This window comes from Anopheles maculipalpis, chromosome X, assembly GCF_943734695.1.
Source record: "Anopheles maculipalpis chromosome X, idAnoMacuDA_375_x, whole genome shotgun sequence".
Lineage (NCBI taxonomy): Eukaryota > Metazoa > Arthropoda > Insecta > Diptera > Culicidae > Anopheles > Anopheles maculipalpis.
The window spans coordinates 8,595,441-8,616,064 of NC_064870.1; the positions used below are offsets into that span (position 1 = coordinate 8,595,441).

Genomic DNA, 20,624 nt, shown 5'->3' on the forward strand with positions numbered 1-20,624 from the left:
GTCCGTGTGGACGGACTAAAAGGAGCTTTCTGAGGTGGGTCGTCCGGCGCCATGCGTATAACATGGTCAGCCCATCGGAGCCTGGCAGGCCTAATTAGCTGCACAACGGTATTTTGAGGTGAGATGTAATGTGCATCCTAGCGCACAATTCCGTCTCTATGCTGTTTTCGGTGCTGACTTTTGACGCGAGATAGGTGAAGTTTTGGACGACATACTAATTTGTTTGGACGACCAAATGCCACCATCAATTTGGTCTTTGCCTCGTTAATCTGCAACCCGAAGTTTTCTGCCGCCTGCTCGACCCTTTGGTAGGCCTCTGCTACCTGGGAGTGCCGCAGACCAATGATGTCTATTACATCAGCGTATGCCAGGATCTGGGTTGACTTATAGAAGATGGTTCCCCGAAGTCTCCACCCCCGAGTCACGGATGGCCCTCTCAAGCGCCAAGTTTAATAGGAGACAGGCGAGCCCCTGAGGACCCTGAGAGTTTTCCATCCACCTTCACCTGGCGTGTGACGTTGGTCATGGTCATTCTGACAAGCCAGATCAGTTTGGCCGGGATTCCAAAAGAGTTCGTGGCCTCGTAGAGTTTTACCCTGGCTATGCTATCAAATGCGGTCTTAAAGTCTACGTGTTCAACTTCCATCTTCAAGAATTTTCTCCAAGATTTGCCGCATGGTGAAGGTCTAGTCAGTGGTAGATTTTCCGTTTCGGAATCCTGTTTGATAGTTTCCAAGTGTCTGTTCAACGAATGGGACAAGCTTATCCGGAAGGATTAGGGAGAATATTTTGTAGGCGGTTTTCAAAACCGTAATAGCCCTGTAGTTGTTGCAGTCCAACAACTTATTGTATATGGGACAGTTGATGCAGAGACTCCAATCACAAGGCATCGATTCGCTATCCCATACCTCAGTAACATGTTGATGAACCTCATTTTCAAGTGAGGCACCAGTTCGGCTAGTTTCGACAGTTCCGGATGCCTTCTTCTAACCGTGTTTCTTCTAATCGACGGATAGCTTTTCCTGGTTGGTGAGCATATTATTTAATAAAAATCCCTATAATAGTCTAACGCTGCTATTTTTCTATCCCACGCCTGCGTAGCGGTAAACAGCAAGCAAGCGCATAAGTAAAATCTTTATGAACTTTCCGCTTCCCGGTAGTTTATGGACTTCACCGTCGAAGAAGCCTGTTTACATTTCTCGTGTTATATTTATTTTTATAATAAACTCGACCGCAAAAAAAAGCTCCAACTCCTAGCAAGACGCTAACAAATGACATCCATCTGTTTACATTGCTACACCGAACCTTCGGCGAGATTGGCGAGATTTATTTAAACTGAACAAATATATGCGCGGCCACTGTGCATCGCTAGTGGCTAGCTCCGAGCGTGAGAATAATGGACCGCACTGTGTGTGAAAATCGGAAGTCCTCCACATGGCATGGTTTGTCGTCTAACGATTAGACACGCAGATGAAGGTGTTAATGCGAATCGATCGTGTGCATGCGCGCATCGATACACATCAAACCATGTTTGCACGCTTCAAACTGTCAATGTAAACATCAGGTTTCTGCAACTACTGCACTTTAGGTGTACACTCGCTCTTGAGAGTGTCATATTTTTCGCCCCCATCTGGCAGTTTCGCAATTGACTATTTGTAGCTTCAGGGCCAAGAAAAAGAAAGCTCCGGGAAGTGGTGTAAATGTGGATTAGCGGTACGGTGTATGCTGGTATCTGGCGCTATCGACACACAAACTATATGTCTGGGTTAGTGTACACTTACCGTAATCTCTTTTGCAAAACTTGTTTAGATTTAGCCGCTTTGTGCTGATTTTGCACTTTCCGCACTCTGTACAAATAATGGAAGAGAGAGAGAGAGAGAGAGAGAGAGAGAGAAGAGAAGAAGAGAAAAAGAAAGCACATGTGTGTGAAGATTGGATATCGGGCTATCAGGCAGATCTCGCAAGGGAGAGCGAGATCGGCTGCAAGTGCTACGGTGAAGTGCGAAGGGAGGTTTGACGTTTACGATGGGCGATTTTTATGAAGGAACAAGCAATGTCGAAGTCTCCAAGTCATCGTGTTTCGATTTCACTAATGATTGTGGCTTAATGGGTTGACACCATTTCCCGAGACGGAACGGAATGGGGGTGGTCCGGTGCGGACGATGATCGGTGCAGCATTAGGATTAAACGTACGCTTTACCGCCTGGTGAAATGGTGCCCGTAAAGCAAACCCTGCTCCTCGGCGAGGCATTATCGGGCAATAATTTATACTTCCTGACGGGGTTTGCAACCGTTCCGAGCGACTGTATGGTGCTGGCGCTGGAGTGTTAATGGTGTCCGGTGCCCAAACCCGGCAATTCACCAAGTGTGTGGATTATAATCTGGAATTTCTGTTGTTGTTTCGCTTTACTGCCAAACCGTTTCGTACCCTTGCGCCATGTTTTGTGGCTCGTAGTTATGACACTTATGCCGCACAAGTATAATCATTCTCTGACGCCCGGTGCTCCGTTTGTGTTTGCTTCTGTTTGATCTATCAAAGCCTAAAAAAATACGGGCGTTAAACTAACCAAAGAGTTCCACACCATCGCCATTTTCGGTCCCCGAAGTGGTTGGTGTTGTAGTTAAATTGCTGATCCGCACTGGGCAGTCTCGGATGTCGAAGCTTTTGTGGCAATTTGTAAACCCGTTAACAAACAAGTAATAAAACAAACCAATCTCAACAATCATAACCACCCGGACGCTTTCCTGCTGCCTCCCCGACCGATGTCCAACGTTGCGCGTAAACTTAGACATGCTGTTGATGTTGACAATCCTCGTTCAAAGTTTCGCCAACCCAAGCGCCAAGCCGATCGTTGCTGAGGTTGACCGTTTTTCCGGCAGCCAGATTTTCCCGACTGTTGCTCCAACGCTACGTCCGGCACGCAAAATGGTCCTGCCGTGACGGGGCAATTATGGTACGGGTGAGTTATCGGTTTTGAATTCCAATTACTAGCAGGACACGTACCCTGGGACCCGTACCCCGTGTTATGGTGTTTGGCGTTATCACACGTTTTATCGCCGTTCGGCGGATGGTCGGACGGGTTTTTGTCACGTCGGAATTATTGTCGTGTTTCATCATGTATACGTGATTTATGTTGGTTGAACTTTCGGGCTTGCTGTCTCAGTGCTGGATTTTGGTTGGTTTCGTGTGGAAGTTATTGAGTCGAGAACATAATTTTCGAAGAATTGTTGGAACAGCTTCCGGACGATGTTGAATGCTAAGGGGTGGGGTGGACACTACTGTAATTTTACGAGTTGTTTGTGGAGCTTCAGAGGGTGATAACGAGAGTTGAAAGCATCTACAACTTCCCTGTTTTGAGGCCACGCGCTCATCATGAACAAATCTTGTTAAAGTATACACTATAGAAACGATCCAGTACAAGCATCCTCAGGTCACGAATAATTCGCTTATTCGCTTACGAATAGCTCCTACATAGATCTCAAGATATCTGCCTGGTCGAAGCGTTTATTGAGCTCTCATGGTTCATCATTTACCTCGAGATTTTCTTCGCAGTGAACAGAATATTCTACTTCCCAGCAAATACTAGATCTCCGTCTCACTGAACTTCACTTGAAAATCTAAGGACCTCGCGTTGTACTTGGTTGTACGCCTCGCGAATGTACTGCCGATAATGTCGCTACCATTTGTGGGGACAAGAAGTCCGAGAGATCAAATAAAAAACAGTCTGCAAGCATCAAATTGATCAACGTCATTGTAACAAACGCCAGCCAGCAAAATTTACTAATTTAACTCGTTTTATGGTTAAAAACACGCTGCGGAGTGAAAATATCATACGAAAACTTTCGGTTGGCAGTCGTTCATCCCAACCTGTAGCTTCCCAAGGAAAACCCAAGACCGCAATGCCCCGAGTTCAGTGCATCGGGTGGATTAAAATGTAATTATTTCGATTGTCTGTGGTTAAGCATGTACACGCTACCCGACCCGGGCAGCATAGTGCGTGGATGCCAAAAGAGACCGGAGAGAATAAAAAAAGCGAAAAGACGAAAACAGCGTTCGTGCAGCAGCAGCAGCAGCAGCAGTGCCAGCATTTTGTCCGTATCCCGGCAGTCCTTTGTGCAGCTTTATGGTCAAACCAAACTCGCACTTGGGGAGCTGGGAAGCTGGAGGCATGCCGAGATTAACGTATCAGCCAGTTGGAATGTTGGTGAAAACGTTGAAAACGTTCGCCGAAAAGTGTTTCCTTTCCCTTTGCAATCCCCCCCCCCCTCCCTCCTCCCCCTCCCCTCGTTTATCCTGGCTCTGGAAGGCTGTGAGTCTGGATGAGCGAGAAAAATCGTGCAAATGACGTTACCCGAACGGGCGGCCATAATGCCTCTATTCTCGGCCCAGTGATTCATGCCAATACGTTCGGTTTGTTATTTCGTTATTTTCACATCCAGACAGACATCCAAAACACATTTGCATGCTTTCGCTTCTTTTTCCCGCTGCTACTGCTGCTGCTGCTGCTGCTGTGTTAAACTAATTACTTTTTCACAAAACAATAACTACCACCACCATTTTGCAGACTGTGCCGGCTGGGTATTATTTTACTGTTAATTTTGAATCGTTCTTGTTTTCCCTCCTCTGCTTTGAGGAATGTTTTACAATTTGTGTACGGGGAGCGACAGCAAAGCAAAAAAAAAAAGGGAGATTTAGTCGTAAAGTGTATAAATCTTCGCTAAATCGGGTAAGGATTGTTGAAAAACAATTAGCTGTATGAGAAGTAGCCATTGGATGAATTTGTCGGGAAAGCATTGAGTGAACAGATATGCTGTAGGCTGTTCACCCTTGCGCTCGAAAGGGCTTAAGCGTATTTTAATACAGTGTATGACATTATTTAACAGTAACATATGTGTTATTTCCATCCGACTGCTGGAATGTTCTAGGTGGAGTTTTTATTGAGGCTTAACCCCCAAGATATGCAATTTCGTATTTACAGAGCATCAGAAACTCGAAAAAAAAATAGATTATTGAATCAACGTGTGTCAAAATTGGAATATTTTTGTTGACAACTCTTTGTGGCGGTCCCCAGGACACATCCAAGTGAAGATAGGACATAAGAGGGCAACAGTTTTACGAAATTATTTAAAGTTGTCGTCTTCCAAGGACTTATGATTGACTTGGTAGCGTCCTAAGCTTTGACAGTGACGCAGAATTTAGTTGAAGTTGACAACGCATTACAGCGAGATGTACACCTGGACCAACGAATGAGACCTCCTCTCACGTGTCAAATAGGACTCAACGATTGCGGAAAAGCTTGATTACTTGTATCGTAAATTTGTCTAGCAATCATAACTTTAGCTCGTTGGATGATTCTTCTATTTCTTTTTGGTCTGCTCAGGTTCGATCCACTCTCCGCGAGGTCGTCTCCACCCTATCCAGCCAAAGTGCCAGCTTTGTCCCCTTTACACATGGTGCCTTCCTAGTGCTTTGACTGCCGTAAGGATATCTGCACTGCCAAACCACTCTACTAGCACGTGGCTCAATTTCCTTCTCCACATGCCCCGTTCCTAGTATTCCTTAGTACGCGCCGTTCGTCGTGCCGTATCAATATGCGTCAAATCAGTGTGAAGTCTTCTGGATCGAAGGAGTTTTTGGAGACCGTACAGTAGTCATGACGTCCCTCAATTCGGAATCCGTTGCTTACGTTGTTATCCGAAGTTACGATCGTACCAATGTCTACTACCACGTCTACTTCTAAGGTTTACCGCTACCGCTTGTCTTCGTCGCAATGATCGTCAATTCGATCCTATCGTTTGTGGCACTTGTGAAACCTAGGAATTGGAGATATCAGATGAATATCACGTGCCAAATGTCGAAAACCGCGTATCGCATGACATCCCAGAGCGATGTTAAACAGCTTCAGACCCCTGTGAAATTCGAACAATTCTGACAGCTTCCGCAGCACCCTGAACAGCCGTCAAAGCTTCTCCAGGAATCTGTACTATTGCATCTTGCATTAGTCGCTTTGAAGTCAATGAATGTCTAGGTGATGCATCGAGTTCTGGTATTGTCGGCCATTCTGTAAGATCTACCGTAGAGTAAACTGCTGCAGAAGAGGATGATGATTCTTACATTGGGTGCTACAAGCACAGATCTCTAAACTGTCTATTGTGGAGATCCTCTTGCCTGTTATAAACCACAAGTGGCAGTTAATATCGGAAGACTTCATTCGAAAGGCGTGTCCCAGTTTACGACGTCGACTTGACGATATTAAGAACTAATTTCTTGATAATGTATTTGTTGCTCTAACCCACACAAGACCATTAGAAGCATTTATCTGCGCTTACATCTTGCGAACTTCTTCAACTTCATCTTGATTAAATAACAATACAATAAAAATACCATTTCTTGCACAGCAAATGGCAGCTAAAACTGCTAAAACGCCCAAAGGTTAAAAGGCTAAACTGGCATCAGCTGGCCAGCCCGGAGGGAGTGGAATTTATTTGTCTCGCTAAAGCGGCAACAGCAGCAGGCAACACTTTTAATATCTTTCGCGCTTGCACTTTTTAATTAAAACCATTGCACTTGCACAAACGAAATGCGTGACACGCGGGCGGGAGGCAGCGGGTGGTTCGGACGCCCTAAATCAATACGCAACATGTTTCATTCATTAACTGTTGCAGCGTGAAGGTGACGACACGGTGCCAGCGTCACGGCGAGGATGTGCTTGTTGCCGGCTAGCTGACTTGCTTTGGTACGATTTTGTGCATCGCGCTTCTACGCCGCCGCATCGTCTTGCGCTTGTGGCACAACATTATTAAATCAAAACATTGGCTCTTGCGGTTCATCTTCCATTCGCGTGCTCTTGCGCTCGAGATCATCTTCTGGCTGCGCAAACGGTGCGAGTAATCGGTCCCGTACCGACTGGCAAGCGCCCGCTGGCCAACCGCTAGGAGCGCTAGGAGTCGACGAGCTGCGGACGGTTTGGCGGCTGCACGATTATGATAAATCTTCATAATATGCGAAATTACTTCGCCCGTAATGGTGATGTGATAAATTAATGAACGTATGATAAATAGCGGTGGCCTGCGCTGCTGCTGATGGGGAGTTTTATGTTATGCCATTTTTTTTTGCCTCGCCCCAGCCACTCGGCGTCTCTCGTGCTTCTCCGGTATGGACGGAAGTAGGAGCTCAGCTGCAGTGTCATGATTCGTTTTCCGCGCCACAGAGATTACCGGAGTGCATCGTGTGGCCTTGAAGCGGTTTATTGCAAATGCATGCGCAATTGCCTCAAGTGTGAACCGGAGTACTTGATGTCGATGGGCGTAAGAAATAGTTAATAACTGTTTCGATACGCTTAAAGTGGTGGCTTTAGTTAAGTGTCATTAAATAAAAATAGGAAAATTTAAGAGAAACAAATTTAAAAAAAGGATACAATAAAACAAAACATGAAAGATTATTAGAAAAATCTGAAACAATATTAAAAATACAACAAAACCAATAAAATAAAACCACAACCAAACAGAAAAGGGAAAAACGAGACAATAAAATAGAAGAAAAATAAAAGAAAACGATAAAACGATTAGCGCAAACATCGTAAACAGATAAAATCTTTTAAATACCACTGCTAAAACACATAAAAAGCATGTAACGCCAACTAGTTCGAAGCCAATCAAAGATCGAACAAAACGAAAAGAAACAGCGGAAAAGAAATTATGCATTAAAAACAAAGTATAACAACACTTTGGTCCATTACCATATTTATCACTCTTCTCGCCAGTGCCGCCAGAAGGAGTTGTTGCACATCCGCTCAAGCGAAGCAATACATAATTAAGCGCTGAGTTGTCGAACAAATTGCGTCTCTGTCGCACTGTGCTAGGGCACTTGGGCCGCACCGACTCGCCGGCACCAGATGCAGGCGTTATTTGAAGTGTGATCTTTCACGGTATCGAGGCAAAGTGTAACATGTGTTTTTTTTTTTGTTGTTGCTGCTTTTTGCTGCTCATTCACTTTTCACTTTGCACGATGGTAGCGATAAATTAAGCAGCCAGGCCAACGCCGGTCTCCGTTTTCCCCGAGTATCATCCCGTTTTAATTAGCTGCGAAAATGAAAAAGGCAACGCGAAAAGAAAAAAACGGCCCCTGGTGGCTGCGTGAGTGTAGTGGAGGTTGGATCGATAGACACCGCTTAGAAGATTGTCATTTACTTGCTAACCATAGCGTAAGGGGGCTTTACTGAGCCTGTCAGTTTTCGATATGTCATTCTGTGTGGTGTGGTGAATTTGGTGACATTTACTAGTAGTAACTGTCGTGGTGAATTAAAGTTTGTTTTTGTCCTCCTGTTTTGCGCGATGGTTGGCAAATTTACGTACACAGATACACACAGAACAGAGGTAGCAGAAGATGTGTGTATGTTTACCGTGCAATAAACCTCTCGGACTCTAATTTTAGAGCAGATAATTAGAGCAGTTGTCCTCGATCACCACACAAACAAAGCATCGCTTCAGTTCAATCCGATGCTACTCGTAGACACATGTTCTGCCGGTCCGCTTTCAGGCATCGTTTCATCCTTGTAGCATTAGCTGGTACCAATGGTAAACCTTCCTCAAAATTGTGTCCTCCAGCGTTCCTGGCAATTTCCCATAAGTCAAATAACCGTTTCCCCTAGCGCACCCTACTCCCCAACACCTGCATCCCGGAACAGCTAAACACCCGAAAGGCGTACAGCGGGATTTACTTTCGCGAGCTCATTGATTAATACGGGCACGGCAGCCGGAGATAGGGCGGCGAAGATTGATTGCGCTCATTAGAGTGACCGGAGGCTGAAGATAGCTCGATGTGTTTCTCTGGAGGTTCCGGGATGCAACACACACACTCGTGTTTAGTGGTGATCAACTCGTGATCGGTATTTGTTTGGGCATTAATCAAACGGGCGTGTTTGGCTACTGGCTACGCGAGATCGAACCGCAAGATCTTTCTGCTCTCTACGCTCAACATAGCTGTGGTACATTGCTTTGACATGGATGTTCGAGTTTTGGGGCAAATAATCTGTTATCGAACTCGCTGCAGGACTAATTACCCGATCCGATGTGTAGATTGATCTAAAACAAGACTTACCACACGGTACAGCGATGATTTGGGTGGCTAAGATATTGCTAGGATATATGATGGGCTGGGAGAAATTAACTGGAGCATTGGGGACGGGTTAGATGAAGAGTGATGAAAAAGCGGCACTTACTTACCCCGTCCGGCATGCATCCGGTAGGTGGGTGCGTCCGGCTCATGGTTACCACTACTAACCGCGTACTGGTGATGCTCTTCCGGTGCCGTATTTTGCGAATGTACCATATTGATAACTCTCGGAATTTCTGGGAATGATCAAGAACAATTTTTCAAAACAGGTAACTCGAATAAAATCATCTTTTTTGTGTTCTTACTGATGCATGGAGCGATGTGTGAGCGACTCTGCTGGTAGCCGCGGGCGCACCGGTTACAGGTAAGCCCCGTAACGCCATCCTTACACGGACATTGGCCCGTTGTGTGGTTGCACGTTTTGCCGGACGATCCAATCGGGTGACAGTCGCAGGCTGGAATGGAAATGAGTCGTTAGCAAGTTAATCCACAACTGTCGCTATCTTAAGAATGCTGTATGAATATCCCACAAGCCACGCAGGTGAAGTCCTGTAATATCATAGAAGGACTATTTTTCATTAGTAGCATCTATTGGTATTTATACTGCTGTGCCCGAAAAACAAAGTGACTTTGCGTTTATTTCTTAAATGGTTTTTCTATTAGGCTAAAAGACGGTCATCACCTTCTAAGTAATCCCCTTCCGATGCAATGCACCTCTTCCATCTCTTCTCCTACTCCTCGAAGCAGGTGGAAAACGCGGATGCTGGGATGTCCTTTAGTTCCACCGTCGCTGCGGATTCTATCTCCTCGATAAGTGTCAAAACGGTGGCCCCGAAGCGGCCGTTTTAGCTTGGAACAATATGGGTGCCAGTGGTTTGCGAAAAACTCCCTCAAAATGACGGCACCAGGCGAGACTTTACCCGACACTTAAATCCCAACACTTTCCGAAAGGTCTCGTATCGTCAACCGACGATTGTTGACCACCATATCTTTGATTTGTGGACGACGTGGGCGTCATCGGTCGAGATTTACCCGGACGGTTCTCGTCTCTTATAACATCCACAATGTTTCCGCAGTGTTTATTTCATTGCGCAAACAAAATTTGATGCATGCGTGCTGCTCCACAAACTTGAACATGGTCAATATGGACAAAAAATACTTGGCGCACAGCTCCGAAAACAAGTTGTCACTCCTAGCCGGGTTGATGTTGTGACTTGAAACGTGGCAGAACTGTCCAAAACATACATACTGACAAACGAAAAATAAAAACAAGGGGCTTCTTGTGGCGCGCGAAATTTGACATCCAATGTCACTTTGCTCTTCGGGCACAGTAATATATGTTTTTAAATTTAACTCCAAAATGACGGCTCATTGTCGTGATGGTCCTTCTATTGGTATCTGAATGCTGAAAATGGGTGATTTATGTATTGTCCATCTTCCTCTATAGAAGAGCTAGTTTATTTCACTCCACGTGAAAAAGCCATCTGGTTCCCAACATTCTTTGGACTTTGAGATGTTGTAAATCCACCAGCACAATACAATAAAGAACAAGCAACAATCTAATACGTTTCAAGCCTCACAAAACACACCGTAGCCGCTGGTTCGTGCTAAAGGTCTATTAAGTTTTAACTTGTAGCAAATGGATGTGACACCCTGACCTCTAATCAAGAATGAACGTATATCACGAACCGCTGCACCCCGGTGAGCGATCGGAACCACACAAAACAAAACAGAACTATATATATAAAGTTTATCTTTATTTGTTTTCTATGTTAATCTCAACGAGCCTCACTCACACATTTGACTTCCCCCTCTCCCTAACGAGTCATAACGATGGGCTACTGGAGCTACGCAAAAAAAAAAAAATCCCCCCAATATCAGCTTACCCTGGACCCTTGCAACGGTGAGAGGCTAAGTTTTGTGACGGTTGCCTGGCTTCTTATAACGAGCACAACACCCTGGAGCATAAATCAGCAGTTTATTGGTTTCTAATACAGATATATCATACCTTTGGTGCCGAATGTACCTTCCCCGCGAGCGGCACGAGCAAGAGTAATAGCTTCGTTACGAATAAAATTAAGAGTAAAGGTATCTCTGGGGAATAAGGATTTCGGGACGCTCGGGACGTGTTTCGTACCTGCACACGCTGTCCAACAGCAGGATGCGAAGTACGTGCAAGTGGAGCAGTAGTACCAAAGCGGATAGTTTCCGAGCAATAAAGCTTTACGAGTTTCCTTGTTGATGATCGCCGGTGCAAAACTTTGGAGATCATATCAATAAAAGGGTGGGTCTGCGTTGTTTGAGATGACGTGACCTTCGGACACAATATTTTGATTGGAGTTATTGGCAGGCTACGTATCTGATATGCTGCAGAGCTAACGATGGTCTCAGTTTTCTGGATTTTGCATAAAATCGGGCGTAAGATAGAACTGCAACATCCGGGATAGGATGGACAGAGAGGGAGAAATGTAACCGTTACACGAAAATAGAAAAGTAAAGATAGAATCAAGATGTGTCTGAGCTACCGAACTGCAGTCAGAATTGCAGCTACCCTCGCATTTGGTAGTGATGGAAATACAAACAAAGCACAAAACAAAAAACCCAGAAAACAAGCAACTCTTCCACCGCTGCTCCATCTTCGTCCAAAAAAAAAAAAAAAATACAAAAATCGAACTGTTCATCATCACACCGGAGCTGGGCAACTGCCCGTTTCGGGTTCCCGAAATTGGCCCCCAGGAATGGAATGGAATTTATTGATGTTGAAGATATTCCAGTAATTGGTGTAATTTATCACCTCGTTTCTTTCGTTCAGTCAATTTTGCCCACCCAATTTCTTTCTCTCTCTCTCTCTCTCTCTCTCTCTCTCTCTCTCTCGGTTTTGTCTTCGTCTTCGCCACCGCTTCTGCCGGTCTCTGACGCGCTCCTAGTGGTGGTAGAATTTGTGATATGTCTGGCCCGTTTCTCTCGCCCGACCACCCTCGTGAAACGGTGCCGTCTGTTGCGAGCGTGGCTGGGCAGTGCACCGGCGTACCGCAAGTTGGACGAGTTGTGTGAAGGTTTTGCCACCCCGAAAACGCTGCAACACCCAATCACTGGGCACTTGTAATGATGGTTGTAATAAAAACGATATGAAATATATGTTATCGTTATCGCTGATGCCTTCACCGCTCGTCTAGTCTCCGAGCACTGATCCGAGGCGGGGATCCGAAGGGTCGTTGGATTATTTTCTCCATTTTTTTCTCTCTACTGAAAGGGATACGCTGGTTGGATGTTTTGACCTGGTAGAGTGGGTGGTGCCATCACCTGGTAGTTTTTCAGGCCCCGGTTGATTGTTGTCCGATGAAGAGGAATGGGGGGGGGGGGGGGGGGGGGGGGGTAAAAAAATCAGACGGTGTCGGTGGATCTCTCGTTTAGACACCGAACGGGCAAGTCCACGGGATGATTGGTTTTGCTGGCGATCGCCCGCCCCACGAGAAACGATCGCACCGTGCAATAATTTATGCTAAGCAGCGTCAAAAGAAGATGTTATAAAGGTTTATCGGTGTGGAGGGCGAAGTCATTTCTTTCAAGGAAGGAAATCGGTATGTCATAATCGACGCCACCGTGTAGCAATTTCACCCCGAAGGCATTATCGTTGAGCGATTAGAGAATTTAGTGTGTTTTTGTTTGTTGTCGTTTTTTTTTTAAGAAGTCTTCCAACAAGAATGTTCCCGATGCGAATTAAATCCTACGCATCAGACAAAGTTTTTGTGCTGTGAGTTAACTTCACATACGTTCCAGTGGTCCAAAAAGCAAGTTTCCCTGTTCGTTATCGAAACCCGTGCAAGCCCGAAATGGTTTATTTGCTGCAAGTACTAGCACGTCTCGCATTAGCCGTAACATTTATTTGCAGATTTGTCAATGTAGGCGACCTGGAAGAAAAACAAGGGCAAGGGTTTTACGAGCAATGGCCATAATTTTATCCACCACACAAATTATCGTTTTTCCCGTTTGCGCCACAACGAGAACTCCAACAAGTAGCGGAGCGGCTCACACTCAAAGGTACCCCACCGTTGATCACCGTTCCAGAACCGCACCGGATCGGCAAGAGGAGATGCTTCGCCGGGCTAGATTTTGCAACGCATGAAATATTTCAAGACTTTACATCCTGTCTTAATCTTGACCATAAATAGGAAGCTTAACTCTTTTTGCCGTGCTCGGCAAAGTACGCCAAAGTAGCGATGAGAAAGTGGCGGATCGGGTGCAAGAGAGCGCTTACCAAGCAAGTCAGAGATTTAGTAGTCCGTGTCGTATGGTCGACCTCGAAAGGGATGAAGGAGCAACATCAACAACAATGTATTTAAGTGAGACTGTGAGAGACTATGAAGCAAAGGGAGGAAAATTCGTCGAAAAGCAACATTGGCAGTAAGCAGAGTCCACAACGCTTATTTTGATTAGAAGGTTAACTACAGCGGGGATAACGAGATCATTCTGCCAGCTGCAGAATATACAGCGATGGTGGTTGTGGGCCAAAAATTTGAATGTGATTTTCAAAAAAAATAAAAAAACGGCAGACGATTCTGTAACATTCCCCAACACTAATCGATTTGTATTCGGCTCGTTGATGTCGAAGATTAAACTCTGCTCCATCCTGAGCATCTCCCCCGTACACACACGCACTCTCTCTCTCTCTCTCTCTCTCTCTCTCTCTCTCTAACATTCGCCCATCTCTTCCCTTCCGAGAGTGGCTACACTGTGATTAATAAATTTAAATCGCGCAGAAAAGTATGCAATCTCCACCAGCAAGGAAAATCAATTACCACCCTTCGGGCAGGGGGAAGATTATGTGGGTTGAGAACGGAAACGGGTGCGCGGGCGCACGGTAACCAACCCATACTGCTTCGAGGCTTTTTTGAAGTTTCCACATTCTTCCGAAAACGCTAGCAGGCGGCGTGATACTTACTCGACCGTGCAGAAATAATGAAATCAGTAGAAACACATCTAATGTGCCACATCGCTCTACGCTCTAGCGTAAGGTTAAAGCACAGTCAAATCCACCCAACATCCAGTGCGTGTGTGTGTGTATGTTGCTGGGTTCGTAAATCGCACGAGTTGTACATAAATCTATGGCAGCTTCAAAAACACACCAGCATCGTACGTTCGCATTGATTGATTCACGTGTGGGTAAAACGGTTTCTGCACCGGAAATGTCACTAGCGTACACGTACTAACGCGCACAGATCCGTAGGCTTATCTGTCGTGAGTTACTGCTAATTTTGGGGTTAAGTGTGTGTGAGGCTGTTTAGTGGGTAATTTGAAAAATTAGTCAGCTCGTAAATCGTGACCCCGGATGTGTCAAGGGTCTGGTTTTTAGCATGGTTGTTGTCCTTTTTTGATTGCACGATTTACGTAAGTGTTTTTACTGGGCTTACGCGTGGACGTACAGCAGGTTGAGGATGAGTTGTTGTAGCTCATTTACCACTTGCTTGGTTGGAAATTAAAACAAACTCAGAAGACTTCTAAACTCGAACTTATTTCTAACTTATTGCTTTTTGCATTACAAGAAGGATAAAGAGGGATTCAGAGGGGTTGATAAGAGCCTTTGATAAGTTATGGATGAACTTCAAATGTCGCGACTAACAACTCTGGTTTCGGAAACTTCGAGGCGGCAGTTGCGCTGGTCTTCACACGGTAGGACCAGGGTTTATATCCCATTCGAACCCTCGACGTCGACGAACCTTGGTGGTCGATTCGAGCGAGAACTGACTGTCCAACTACGACGTATCAGCAATTCTAGTAAGCCATTAGATGGTCGGCGTGACCTAGAAGGTCACGCCAAGGTTAAGCCTAGAAGAATAAGAAACTTGACTAAAGTAAGCAAAAAATGACAGGAAAAGACGTCCATTTTCAAGCCCTCTTTCTTCTAGACGCATGTCAGAGTGTCAAAAAAAGTAATTGGAGAGCATCAGACGAAATAGATGAACACAGCAGATTTCCCAACAAAGATACCACAGTAGAGTTTGAGTCTTAGGGAGAGAGTTCAGAACATAGGACTAGGCCCTCGTCAAGGTTCTTGTCTTACTGTGCAAATTATTAGAATAGATATTTTGACGAGTAAAAGTACCTCCCTTCAATACTAGCATTTGATAATACAAGATGTCCCTATAACACGACACCTGTTCGAATCACTCATTAGTAATTTATTAATTCTGCTTAACATTATTGACATCTTGATGTTTTTGATGTTTGTTTATTAATACAGAATGGCCAAGCTGTGTTGCTACATCCTGATGTTGAGCCTTGTAAACTGTTGCTCTCCATCAGGCTCCATACACACCCAGGTACCGGAAGTCTTTGTGCGCGCGTGTGTCGTGTTTGTAAAACCCCTTCCTTCATGCATTAAATCAAAAATCCGCCTGATTAAAGCCATTTCCGGTGCGGGCACGCATTCGCGTCTGGTGTAGTCGCGAATCAAATCTTCATTTTCATTCCGTCCATTGTACCTGAGCATTGTACAATGGGCAGGGATGCGTGGGCGCAACGACAAGGCACGATGGTGTCACACATAAATGTCTTGCCGCGCGTCTCCCAACACCAGGCAACAGCACAGGTTAGGTGCATCGGTAGACGTTCATTGCCGAATTTAATACACTGTTGGAATACGGCGTTGGTTGGGAACCGTGCCCGGTGACGGTGACAGGACACGGTGCGTTTTCGCGACGAGTCGTAAATTGTGCTCCAATTATTTATGCACTGTAGCATCTTGAAAAAAAAAAAAACAGGAAAAGTGAGACTGAACCGGTCGTGTGTATTCGATACGGGGAGAATTTGGTTTGCGTGTTGGGTTTTTTTTTTATTGGTGAGGTCCGGTTGTTTGTTTTGCGCTTTTTTTCAGTGCTGTGGTGAAACTGAGGACCAACGTCGAGAGTATTTCGCACGGGCAAGCATCGAAGCGAACGAGATGTATTTATGTTTGTTCTTGAATTGTGTATTTATCGGCTGTCTGGCCTGAAATAGCCTGAAATAATAGTTGGCCATTGGTCACTTGCTGTCTTTTGGACGTGAAAGATTCTTTTGTACTCTTCACAGTGCTCTATGTAGTGGGTTTAGAGCTTACAGGCAATTAAGTTTGCAAAATATAGCTCCATCACTGGATCCAGCTGTGGAGAGTTTAAAAATGGAAGAATAACTAAAGTATTGGCTAATGAAATCAAAATATTTCAACATCCGAGACTTAAAACCAGGAAAGGATATCATAAGTTAGCATACCTGATTCTATTTCCCAGGATAAACGGTAGCACAAAGTTCGTTATTCAATCGTTCCCTTCCTTCTTCCTTTTTCCGACGGCCACAAACGCACAGTTTAAAGTGAATTGAAATCCTGCCGTCGAATAAAATGGCCCGGGGTAGAAAATAAATCGACCCCGGAGATACAACCAAAAAAACCGGGCGGGGTAAATAAGTGTTGGTTAAATTATTTGAGAAAATAACTCGTCTTCCTGCATGGACAGAGCAGATAAATAGGGTCTCGTCCTCCCCAACGCACGAAAGAAAAAAAAAATACACAAACATGCTTCCGGAGGTTTGCCCCCGCGACGAGGGAAGCGATGGGAGAGCGAAATCCATCAAAATAACACCGAGCAGGGATTTGCATCATCCGGCATTCGGTTCAGGTTTTCATCCCGCACGTGGCTTTTTTGTGTGGGGCTGAAAATGGTTTTAAAAGAAAAATTCTGCTCTTGTGCGTGGAACGCGTTAGCGTTTGAAGTCCTTTTGCCAGTCCCGGCCGAGCTGCGTGTGTGTGTGTGTGTGTTTTTCCTGTGTTTTCTTTGATTGGGATGAGGGGGGGGGGGGGGCAATTTCTGTGTGATGGATTTATACTGCTCGCTGGCCTAGGCTGGAAGCGACGGCGTTCGAGCACGTTCCGGTAGACAGACAACGACTGAGGGAACCATTTTCGTATGTCGTGTGTTATGCTACGTGCGCGAAACGGAAGATGAAGGTATTTTACGATTTTGCTCGAGGACTTTAAAGTTTCACCATCACACCATCAAGAATCCCTTGCCATAAGCTGTTAAATAGCAGTTAGAGTATTGTTCGTTTTTATTAATTTTCAACATATTCTACTTTATATGCAGCAAGCTGTGAGTGTTAGTGGTTTCTCCTCCGAAGAACCCTGCAATTGTTTTATCCTTTCCGCAACACCAACTTCAACTTCAAGCTTTCCGAGAGCAAAACAAAAATTGTCACAAAAAGTTTGTCGCTTTTTCGACGGCGTTTCTGCGTCTGTTTGGAGTTTTACCGCACGAGCGACACATCCCCTCCCGATTTCCCAATGCCCAATGCTCTCACGCCCCAAGATGCATTGCGGAAGGTGTGGAAATCGTTGGCAAATCCTTGCTTCACCAGCTTCCCAACCTAAAGTCCACAAAGTGCTCGGCAAAAAAAACCGACCGAAGCCTGGGGAGGTTATAGTTGAAGGCTGCGAATGTGATACTTTTTCATGCCTTAACGCACACATGAACTCGTTAATGATGGCAGGAATTTTGTGCGTTATTTTTTTTTTTTTTGCACCCTTGGATACCTCACCCGGAATACCTCCCAGAAACAAACATCCAAACTTCCCGCCCGATTGAATGAATGAATCGAGTCAACTCTCCTTGGCAGGACATTTCCTGTGCGCTCAATTTGTGCCCTACGCAGTTTGTGGAGTTTCCGCGACATTTCGAAACATGAGCAAAAAGGGGTTTTTGGGGATTTTTTGCTGGGACCGGTCCCGGTTCGGTTACTTTACGTGGGACCATTTTAACGAGGCGATCGCAGGCGAAGAGGACTTGCTGAAGAATTTGGCCCAAGTGTCCATCTGTACTGCTGCCTGCGTACGGATCATTTGCTTTGATCTGGAGTTTAACCGACGGTTTATTGGCAGTGATTGCTTCGGAGGGATTTGAAAAGACGTGACAAGTTATTGTTTCCGTGGGAAACGCGTCGATCTAAAGATGTTTGGAACCGGCTGACGGTAAATGAAGTGTGACGCTAACCTTTCTTCATTCCGGGCAAGTAAATTGATATCTTCAAAGATTCAATGCGTGCCACTTTAACTTGGAATTGCGAAGTTTGGTTTTTTTGGACGGACGGATATCAAATCAGGATCCGAACCAACTACAAGTATTAAGTCAAGCAAGTTAGCGATGGCAAGGAAGGGTCTCCTGAAGTTATTGTATCCAAGTCGATCGACTTTATGTATAATTTTTGAAGTAGCTTGACGTTATCTGGAATATCTATTGCGACAGTGACTAACAATTTCCTTCACCAGTTCTCGAATCATGAAGCCCCGGAATCCGGATAAACTATAAAGGAACCTCAGTATATAGTTGAGAGCTCTTCCGATATTCAAAAATCCTAGAAACATAGATCCTATACATAATAGGGACTCTAGAAACCGGATAAACTATTCAAGGAACCTCAGAATTTAGTTGAGAGCTCTTCCAATATCCCAAAAACTTATACACATAGATCTTGTAGCAGTTTTGTTCAATGAATTTGAAGCAAAAATTGTTTAACTACTCTCAGGACCATATCAGGATGTCAGGACCACGCTAAAAGTCATCCCAGATATTGAACTACACATAACTTCAAATGATTGTAATTCGTGGAAATCCACTCAACGCTATTAAATCTACAATTTACAAAACAGAATTAGAATTAGGATTACAGCTTCTCTACGTCTCTGCTAGCCACCCCCTGCCACTAGGAGCAGACCTCCCATGGTAAAGGTTCGTAGAATCTTCCATCTATGAATCTCTCCAGTTTTTGCTAACCCCTTTATAGACTGTCTGAATTGGGTAGCCGTTATTTCCCCCTTTCAGTTCTATTTGTATTCATTGTGGGAAAAGTAATAAAAGAGATTCGTTTAAGTATGTTGCAGATAGGCGTACGAATAAACGCACCACACACCAGCTCGTATGTTATCTCTGCACCACCAACCCCCAACACTTGTGTGTGTACGATTCTCTCTTTTTTCCATTTCGCTTGATTTTCATTATAGATTCTCGTTGTTTTGTGCCTACACCATTGAGACACAATGATTTTGCATATCTTTGCACCTTGTAGCAGCTGGAGGATAACCCAGGGTAGTACGTATCTCCGAATCCTTACTGGTTTTTGGGGGAAAAAGAAACAAACGCACGTACGAGCAAAAATAAAAACGTAAACAAAACGAAAGGATGACTTTCGTTTTGAGAAGGATAGACAGAAACTGGGGAGAGAGGTGAAAAAAAAGGAACAAAATTGACACATAAACCCATGGAGCACCTTGTCAACGGCGACGTTTCTATTTGGGTTTGGCTAGTCTCTACCGCAGACTGGAGCGTCGGAGAGCAGTGCCGAGCTGCCGAGGGAACATCAACGAACCTAGGCTATAACGTGACGAAATACACTGGGGAGACATTGCAGACTCTGGACGAGCGTGCGTTTCGATAATGAAAGTACGCCATAAAGGTCGGCTCAATTCGTCGAGTTTTTTTTTTTTGGGTCGGTAGTTGTTGATGCCACCACCGGAGTACAGCAATTCATCCCCGGGGTTTGCTGGGAATGGTTTTTCGTCCGTGCATGTCAAGAAGTTTTGCTAAGGGTTTTGCCGTAACAAGTCAGAGATGGCAGATTACAATACTGTTTCGCTGGGTTTTCTGCAATGGACCTCGCAACAGAACGTATTAAATGTGGTTGTTGTTGGTCAAACGCAAACGTACGATGTGGGCGTATGACACTCTAGGGAATATTCGTGCACTTGTACGTGTATATGCGATATAAGCTGTCACAGCACCGGACTAACTAGGTACCGGTCCAATTTTATGTGCTCCCGACAACTAGTCATCCAGTTCGGACTAATTCAATTTCAGATGGAGTTGAAAATCCTTCATAAACTCTCTTGTCTTCATGTCGAGCGATTGCTAGTTTGTCTTCGCTCTTTCAGTGCAATGTGAGCTAAAGTTACACGTCAGTTTGCTACTAAAGGCCAGTTACTAGACTCCTATCTCTAGGACACACTATTCGCACACACTTCGTACGTCACAGTCTCCGCACACATCACACTACATCATGCAAAGAATGCGTCTCCGTACGGCCGTAATCGGCAAATCTCACCTCACACTTGCTCGGCGATGGTGGTCTCACAACGATTTAGATTATCTGCCCGCAGTTTGCAGGGAAATCTCAGTTTCGCAGCTTACCAAAACGAGCGCCAAAACGTGCATCAGCACCGGAGAACCCCGGGACACGGTGTGTATTAAATAAAAACACACACCTTGCGCATCTCGTACGCGCGCGTACGGAGGCCTCACACGATGTCAGCGCTTGCACAGGGGGGGGGTTTGGTGTGTGTGGGATGGCAAAATCGCAAAAATGAAGAAAGTGCAGGAACACTTTGCTACTGCCAAGGCAAGGAAGTTTTGTGCAGGAGGCAGGTGGCAATAATAGCGATGATGATGTTGATAGCAATATCGCTGCTGGGCTAGTTCAGGCACATACT

The 20,624-nt window shown here is 45.1% G+C and overlaps 2 protein-coding genes across 4 annotated transcripts in view; both read right to left on the reverse strand.

Moving 5' to 3' along the window:
• LOC126556159 (netrin-B-like) overlaps positions 1-20,624 on the reverse strand; it is a 147,713-nt gene that overhangs the window by 10,042 nt on the left and 117,047 nt on the right. The window lies entirely within an intron of this gene.
• LOC126568683 (netrin-A-like) overlaps positions 1-20,624 on the reverse strand; it is a 58,115-nt gene that overhangs the window by 2,414 nt on the left and 35,077 nt on the right. Inside the window, exons 3-5 of one of the 3 annotated variants that reach the window (XM_050225201.1) lie at positions 9,421-9,570; positions 9,226-9,351; positions 1,782-1,847 (exon numbers count right to left, since the gene is read on the reverse strand). In XM_050225201.1, coding sequence (XP_050081158.1) covers positions 1,782-1,847; positions 9,226-9,351; positions 9,421-9,570 — 342 coding nt within the window. Of the gene's footprint in view, positions 1-1,781; positions 1,848-9,221; positions 9,352-9,420; positions 9,571-20,624 lie in introns of all 3 variants that reach the window. The other 2 variants (XM_050225209.1, XM_050225217.1) reach the window with 2 other exon arrangements.